The sequence below is a fragment of the Dromiciops gliroides genome, chromosome 6 (assembly GCF_019393635.1).
Source record: "Dromiciops gliroides isolate mDroGli1 chromosome 6, mDroGli1.pri, whole genome shotgun sequence".
Taxonomy (NCBI): domain Eukaryota; kingdom Metazoa; phylum Chordata; class Mammalia; order Microbiotheria; family Microbiotheriidae; genus Dromiciops; species Dromiciops gliroides.
In genome coordinates this window covers 75079391-75088653 of record NC_057866.1, presented here as the reverse complement: position 1 = coordinate 75088653, position 9263 = coordinate 75079391, and the positions used below count along the sequence as shown (strand labels likewise).

At 35.2% G+C, this 9263-nt stretch overlaps 1 protein-coding gene across 1 annotated transcript; it reads left to right on the top strand.

Annotated features, from left to right (window-relative positions):
* Nucleotides 1-875: 875 nt before the first annotated feature.
* On the top strand, nucleotides 876-1220 carry LOC122732014 (NADH dehydrogenase [ubiquinone] 1 beta subcomplex subunit 11, mitochondrial-like). The gene has a single exon (XM_043972220.1). It carries the CDS (start codon nucleotides 876-878, stop codon nucleotides 1218-1220), a length of 345 nt encoding a protein of 114 aa, XP_043828155.1.
* The last annotated feature ends 8043 nt before the right edge of the window (nucleotides 1221-9263 follow it).

The window sequence follows — 9263 nt, the reverse complement described above, 5'->3', positions numbered from 1 at the left end:
TTGGCCAATATCTGCGGTATAGATACTCACAATATATATTTAACAATTGGTTCTTATCAGCCAGTTTAAACTGACTCCATCACATGTTTGTTAACTGACTTACTCAGAATTGAATATGAAGAAAAGAGTGGGCTAAAATGAATTTGAGAATTTATATAAAATTTTCAATGATCTCATATAGATCCTGGATGCAAAAGTCCAACTCTTTAACACCAATGTTTTACCACAAAAAAGGTCCATTCCTCCAAATCATGGAATTGCAGTCTCTGAACAATCCCCAATATCATGTGTGTAAGTATACTACAGCACATTACCAGTTACCCTAGAAATGTAATAATACATATAACAAAAAATCTAGTCATGTCATGTTTTGAGGACAAGTCTTAATGCTGCTCTACTACCTTCAAAATGTCAAAAATCCAGAGCAATTTCTCTAACACACTGGAATATCCTTTGTTCAGAGAACACCGACAAGAATCAAACAGTATGAGAAATTGTGGATGGATTATAAGTTCTACCATTTAAGGGCTCCCTAATGTCAATTATGGGATCTCATATCCATTCTAGTAATAATATCCCCATGTAAATTCTATCCTGATATCCTGCTGAATATTGTTTCTCAGAGGTTAGGGAGAATATAAATCATAGCATGTTGTACTCTAAAAACTCAAAAGACTTCCAATGTGGGCCCAGAAAAGGAGTAACCTAATTAAGTTCAATGTAGCTCATGATGAGTTCCTATCCGATTTCCTGCACTAGCAGGTTTGGAAACATGGCGGCCTCAAGAGCAGCAGTGGGGTTGTTAGGGATTTGCTCTTGGTGATTTCTTGGGGCAGCATGTGCCAGCTGCTGGTTCTCTCTGATGGACCTCCACCATGACAGGAGCCATGGTCACCCCACCAGTGGTGGAGAAATGGCTCCAGGGATTGGATGGCCCCTGGGGAGAAGACCCAGAAACAGAAGATATAAACCTTTACAAGAAGAACCCAGACCCCATCATAGACCTCTGGAACATGAGAGTTGTGTTCTTCTTTGGCATCTCTATTGCCATTGTCCTAGGCTCTACCTTTCTGGCTTATCTCCCTGACTATAAGATGAAAGAATGGAGGCGGAGGGAGGCAGAGCAACTGCTGAAGCTAAGGGAGGCCCAGAGCCTTCCCCTTATGACTTCCAACTATTTTGACCCCAGAAGAATTATTTGTCCTGATAATGAGGAATAAAGTACACCCCAGCCATGAATAAAAATATAAAAGTAACTTATCACTAGAGATTTGGCTATTAGGTAATGATTTGATACCCATACCAATCTATAAAAATGACCTAGTAAGGAAAAGAGGAATCTAGGGATTTAGAATTAAGTGGAATTTTATATCTCACTTCCCCACACACTTTACCAATAAGTAAACTGAGTCCCAGAGAAGTGACTTATCCAAGATCACAAAATTAGTGGCAGAGACATGATATAAAATTACCTATCTATTTATCCTTGAAAGATTATAAAGAATGGGAGAAGTATTGAGGGAATGGAAATGGAAAGTGTTGCAATTTTCAAAAGAGAAAAAGGATGGAATCTGAAAGTGATAGCCCATGGAATTGATTCATTCTTGGTAGAATTCTAGAGCATATTACATAAAATATGCCCTGGAAACATGTATAAAGTAAAATAGTGAAGAATAAAAGTCAATATGAATTCATCAAGAATTCAGACTATCGGGGCATCTAGGTGGCACAGTGGATAGAGCACTGACCCTGGAGTCAGGAGTACCTGAGTTCAAATCCGCCCTCAGACACTTAACACTTACTAGCTGTGTGACCTTGGGCAAGTCACTTAACCCCAATTGCCTCACTAAAAAAAATAATTCAGACTATCTTCATGCTTTTATTTGACAGTGTTATCAAATTGGCAGATGAGAAGAATGATACAGAAAGCCTTTAGCTAGATTTCTTCAAAACTTTTCACAAAATTGATCAGCCTATTTTTATAGACTAAACGGAAAAATATGAGATTGGTTTTAGAATGATTACATAGAATCAGAAAAATACAGTGGAAAGAGTGATGGATTTGAAGTCAAAGAAATTCAGCTTAAATTCGGGATGTTTTTGTTTTTTAATTTCTTGTGTATGACCTTGGCAAGTGACAAGTTCTCTGGGTCCCTGGAAAATGAGAGAGTTGGAGTAGCGGATGTCTAAAGTCCTTTTCAATCCTAAAATAAAGATCATGACTGAACTCATAATTTCGTCATTAATTGAGTTCAATTATTAAAAATTGACTTATACAGGAATACCTCAGGAATCTGTCCTTGGTTCTAGGTTGCTTAACATTGTCACAGTGACTTAATTAATTTGTTCCAATGTTATTCTTGTCAAATTTATGGAAAAAAACCTGAAGTGCTATTTTTATGATCTAAACATCTGGAAGGCTAGAATATTGAGATATCTCCTATGAGATGAAATCTAAATTCAACAAATGTAAAGTTTTATACCTGAATTAAAAAAAAAACTACCTAAGGGGTTTAGTTTTTAAAGTTTTGGGTATTTGTGAAAATTAAAATCAATGCAATTAATCTGAAAAGCAATAATCCTGTCTTAGGGGATATTAAGATATTAATAGATACACAGTGTTCTGAAAAGTCATAGTTCCATAGTATTCTGCCTTGATCATACCCTTTATTAAACACTGCATTCAGTTCTAGATGCTACATTTAAAACAATACATTTATAAATCGATATGCATCTAGAGAAAGATAGTTGGGATTATGAGGTAATAAGGAATATGCATAATGAAAATTGGTTGAAAAAATAGAGACAATTATAAATTAACATGCTTTTTTCTGTTTACCTTTTTATACTTCTCTTGAATCTTGTATTTGAAGATCAAATTTTCTGTTCAATTTTGATCTTTTCATAAGGAAAGCTTAAAAGTTTCCTATTTCATTAAATGTCCATCTTTTCCCTTGAAAGATAATGCTTAATTTCCCTGGCTAGTTGATTCTTGGTTGCAATCCAAATTCTTTTGTCTTCTAGAATATCATATTCCAAGATCTCCAATACTTTAATGTTGAAGCTGCCAGGTCCCAATGACTGTGGCACCGTGATGTTTAAATTGTTTCTTGATGCTTGTAGCATTTTCCCCTTCACCTGATATTTCTGAAATTTGGCTACAATATTCCTTTGAGTTTTCATTTTGAGATCTCTTTCAGGAGGTGACCAATGGATTCTTCCAATGACTATTTTATCCTCTAGTTCTAGGATATCAGGGCAGTTATCCTTAATAATTTCCTGGAATATGGTGTCTAGACTCTTTTTTGATTATGACTTTCAGGTAATCTTATTCTTCTTAAATAATATCTCCTGGATCTATTTTCCAGGTCAGTTGTCTTGCCAATGAGATATTTCACATTTTCTTCTATTTTTTTGATTCTTTAGATTCTGTTTGACTTATTCCTATTGTGTAATAGTCATTTGCTTCCACCTTCCCAATGTAATTTTAAAGGCATTATTTTCTTCAGTAAGCTTTTGTACCTCCCTTTCCATTTTGCCAATTCTAGTTTTTAAGTAGTTGTTTTCTTCATAGTTTTTCCCCATTTGTATTTTTTAAGAAGTTGTTTTCTTCAGGCTATTTTTGTGCTTCCTTTTCCAAGCTGTTGTTTTCTTGTATAACTTTAATTTATTTTGCTATTTTTTTCTTCTACCTCTCTTATTTGATTTTTAATATACTTCCTGAGTTCTTCCAAGAAGGCTTTTTGGTTTTGAGACCAATTCATTTTCCCATTTGAGGCTCACATATAGGTATTTTGGAAGTGTGGTCCTCATCTGAGCTTGGATTTTGGTCTTCTCTTTTGCCATAGAAGCTCTCTATGGTAAGAGGTTTTTTTCTGTTTCTTACTCATATTTTAGCCTATTTTGTGACTTTTATAGTAGAGTCCTGCTCTTGGGGCAAAGGGGTCACTGTTGCAAGCTTCTTCTGCTGGGGGCCAAGAGTCTGTTACTAGCTTTCTATTCTGGGGCCTCTGTGGTTTGCAGATTCCTCACAGCTCTGTGCTTGCTCTGTGCTGATGTATACCAACTTCATGCTGCTGTCCTATGGGTGGTTCTCTAGCTGGCAGTTTGCCCTCTAAGCCAGGGCTGAGTGTCTCACAACTATCCTGTTGTACCACCAGCCCATTGAGCCAGGACTTGGGAGCCTTACGTGCTGATCAGTGCTCTGGCCAAGAGTCTCCTGATGACTCTCCCAGACATCCTCCCCTTTTATCCAAGTGAGACAGTCCTTTGCTGAAGTTTTCCTAAATTATCTCAAGGTTTAAGCTTGTGTCTTTCTGTCTTTGTTGTGGGTTCTGGAGCTTCAGGATCCATTTAAAAGCCTGATTTAATGTTGCTTCTGAGGGAAAATTGAGAGAGCTCAGACAACTTCCTGAATTCTCTCTGCCATATTGGCCCCTGAGACAATTATCCAAAATAAGGAAAATGGACACCAGGATAGCTGTTTTTAATATTTGCCATGTGGGGAGGATTTTTTCTTCTTAGCACTAGAGGCCAGAGCTAGGAGCAATGACTGAAGGTTTAAGAGGTACAAAGGAAAGTTCAATGCAAGGAAAAGCTGTATAAAACTTAGAGCTATCCAATACCAGAATGAGCTTCCTAGGGAGACAGTGCATTCTGCAAATGACATGTCTTTAAAAAAGCTTGAATGACAATCCACTGGTGATGGTTCAGTGGGGATTTCTTAGCTTATAGGAATTGAAAACAACAGCCTATAAAATCCCTTTGAATTTTAAGATTCCATGATTCTATGGCAGGTGCACATCAATTAACAATATAACTTCAAGAACATTTCTTCATATCGCCCCACAATAATTAAATATATGCTACACATTCAAAACATTACAATAGTTCATCAAAAATCCTAAGTCCTCCAGAATATCTGTAATCATTAGTTCCACTGATTCACACAAGGTACAATAGTCTATATACACATTTTGGCCTTTTAAGATACTTAAGTAACTATAGTAAGTACTCATAACACAAATAGCCTATCTTTAGGTATCACCACTTCTTTTTTTTTATGGGATAATTACCAGGAAGACATTTCTTATTTGGGGATGCTGAGATTTTGAAAAAGAATAAAATTAAGAAAGTCTCTTTAAATAAGCAATGCAAAGAAATAGAAGAAAACAACAGAATGAAAAAGATGAGATCTCTTCAAGAAAATTACATATATCATGGAGAACTTTCAAGTGAAAATGGGTATGATAAAAGGCAAAATGGTATGGATTTAAAAGCAGAACATAAAAAGAGGTAGCAGTACTAGACAAAAGAACTATGCAAAAAGATCTTAGCATCACCAATAACATAGATTTTTTGGTTTCTGATCTAGAGCCATACATTCTGGAGAATGAAGTCAAGTTCACCTTAGGAAGCATTGCTGACAATAAGGTTAGTAGAGGTGATGGAATTCCAGCTGAAATATTCAAAATCACAAAAGACTATGCTGTTAAAAAGTGCTTCACTAAATATGTCAGAATGGAAAACACACCAGAGGCTAGTAGATTGGAAATATAATTTTAACCTGAAAACTGTAAAGAAGGGTAATACCAAACAACATTCAAATTACCACACAATAACACTCATTTCATATGCCAACAAGGTTATGCTTAAGATTCTTCAAGCTAGGCTTCAGCAATATGTGAACCAAGAATTACCAGAAGAGCAGAATCATTTCAAAAGAGGCAGAAGAACTAGAGACCAAATTACTAACATTTCCTGGATTATGGAGAAAGCAAGGAGGTGCAGAAAAAAACTGCTTCTTCTTCCTTGAGCACACCAAAGCATTTGACTGGATCACAAAAAAATGTGGCAAGTCCTCTAAAAGAGGGAAATACCAGATCATTTTGTCTTTTGAGAAAATTGTATGCAGACCAAGAAGCAAAAATTATAAACAAACATAGAACAACTGATCCCTTTAGTATTGGAAAAGGAGTATGACAATATTGTTTATTGCCACCCTATTTATTTAATTTATATGTGATTACATAATGTGAAATGCCAGGCTGAAAGACTCAAAAGATAGAATTAATGTTACAAGGAAAAATATCAACAATCTCACATATAAAGATAATACCATTCTTATGGCAGAGAGTGAAGAGGAGTTAAGCAGCTTCTTAAAGATGGTGAAAGAGAAGAATGTAAAAGTTGCCTTGAAGTTTTACATAAAAAACCCAAATCTTGGTAATTAGCACCATTGCTTCTTGGTGAATAGAGGGAGAAGAAATGGAAGCAGTGTCAGATTTTATATTCTTGGGCTCAATGATAATTTCAGACAGTAACTGTAGCCATTAATGAAATGAATCCAACGTGATGAAGGATAGCTATGGCAAATCTGGACAACATACTCAAAAGCAGAGACATCACCTTGCCAACAAAGTTGCATATATTCAAAGCTATAGTTGTCCCAGTAGCAATGTATGGCTGTAAGAGTTGGGCTCTAAAGAAAGCTGAGCACCAGCCCTGGATTCAGGAGGACCTGAGTTCAAATCTGGCCTCAGACACTTAACACTTACTAGCTGTGTGACCCTGGGCAAATCACTTATCCCCAATTGCCTCGCAAAAAAGAAAGAAAGCTGAGCACCACAGAATCAACACTTTTGAATTGTGGTACTGGAGAAGACTTTTGAGAAGCACTTGGATAGCAAGAAGGTCAAATTAGTTAATACTTAAAGAAACCAATTCAGATGATTCATTGGAAGTTGAACTACTGAAACTGAAGCTTAAATACTTTGGCTACATAATGAGAAAATAGGATTCATTGGGGGCAGGTAGATGGTGCAGTGGATAAAGCAGCAGCCCTGGATTCAGGAGGACCTGAGTTCAAATCTGGCCTCAGACACTTGACACTAGCTGTGTGACCCTGGGCAAGTCACTTAATCCTCATTGACCCACAAAAAACAATAAAAAAAATAGGATTCATTGAAAAAGACCCTGGTGTTGGGAAAGATTGAAGAGAAAAAGAAAAGGAAACTGCAGAGTATGAGATGAATAGCTAGTATAATGGAAACAATGAATATGAAGTTGGACAGACTTGGAGAAATAGAGGATAGAATGCCCTGGTGTGTTTTGATCAATGGGATCACAAAGAGTAGGATATGTCTAAATGACTGAATAACAAGAGATGTAGAATAATAGCAAAGGGGTTGATAAGCTTATGAAACTCCCCCCCCCAGAGGAATGTTATTTTTATGGCATTCATAAACTGACACATATTATCATAATTGATACAACCAACCCCAATATTTTTCCTGGTTGGTTGTCTTATTGGAATCATTCTCTATTTGTTGGAGAGTGGCAAGAATGCAGAAAGAAGTTTGAAACCCATGCATTGAGTTTTATATTTTTACTGGAAATAATTCACACTGTTCTGTTCTTATTTATATAAATCTGTTCAGTATTTAAAAATACTTAAAGTAAATGTGATGGAATGAGAAAACACAGGAATCAGATGATCTCTAATGTATGTTACAGCACCAAATACTATTATATTGCTATATTTGCTTTCTTTACCATAAACCATTTTTATTAGCATCTTTCAAAGGCATTATCATGTAATATTATACATCATGAATATCTCTGCAAAGGTCTTGTCCTTCTATTGTATCATAATTTCCATGATTATTCCTTGTTTAAAGTGACACAGAAATGTCAGTTGTATGTGTCCATATTTGTATATTTTAATGAAAGATCTGTACGTAATTTTAATAGAGTTAAGATAGAATTGTACAGTTGATTTATTGCTGATATTCCCTTACAGATAATTTTCTACAAACTATTGCATTGGTGAATATGATAACTATGTTTTGAGGTTGAAGAAAAGTTTTAGAATATCACTTCATTTTCTATAGATTCAGTGAAATAATAATTTGGTACAACTCTAGTAAAAGAAAAATAACAGAAATGATATGATTGTTATCACATTGTAATGTGATATTATATCGTCTGATAGGTTTCTAAATTTTGAAAGCATTTTCTTCCATATGTGTGTGTGTGTGTGTGTGTGTGTATACATATATATTAGTAATGGCAACTTTGATTAAAAACATTGTTCTTAAGTCTTTTTAGAAAATGTATCAATGGGGGGCAGTTAGGTAGCTCTGTGTATAAAGCAACAGCCCTGGATTCAGAAGGGCATGAGTTCAAATTCAGCCTCAGACACTTGACACTTATTAGCTGTGTGACACTGGGCAAGTCACTTAACCCTCATTGCCTCGCAAAAAAAAAAAAAAGACATTAAAAAAATGTATCAATGGGGCAGCTAGGTGGCTCAGTGGATAAAGTACTGGCCTTGGATTCAGGAGTATCTGAGTTCAAATCTGGCCTCAGACACTTGACACTAGCTGTGTGACCTGGGTAAGTCACTTAACCCTCATTGCCCTGTTTAAAAAAAAATGTATCAATGAAACATTTTAATAACTGGAGGTAATAATTCAGTCTTTAATAAATAAATCAATCAAAAACAAAGAAACAAATGAATGAATGAATAAATTAATTAGTTAATTAATAATAAATAGATCAGATAATATTCTGGTTATAGTATAGGTTATTGAAAGAGTTCTCCAGGAGATTTTGAGGTATTGATGATAGAAACATTTGTCATCTGACAGTGCCTGAAATACAGCTTTTGATGCACAGTTATTGGATCTAGGCAATGTCTTCAACAATCATTCAATAGGTGCTAAATGTTTACAGCAACAGCAATGCATTTCGCTATTGCTATAGATTTGTTGTATAATCTACATTGATCACTTATTACAGGCTTCACAAAGATTACACTTTATAACGTCTGGTGTTGATGATCAGGTTATGAATTGTCATTACAAACACTTCCTTTTTCACAGACAAATTCAAATGACTCATGTATTTGTTTAGTATTTTATCTACATATTTTTGGCAAAGTGTATGTAGATATCACAAATTGGGAAACATTGAATTCCTCACCTGGAATCTCTGTATTGCATAAACTCCACCTGAAACTAATCACTTTAGGTTACATTTAACAAATTCAATAATATGTACCTATTTTCACCTTTATGTTGCTCAATGATGTGATAACTGTTTATTCAAAAGTATTATTGTAGTTTTTCTTTTTTTCTTTTTTTAATCTATTCATCTGTTCTGATTATGTCTCTCCTACCTTTTTGCCAAGCAAATTTTATAAAGCTGCCTTAGGTGACAACCCCTTTGTTTCATTAATATTTATGTGGTTTTATTAGAAT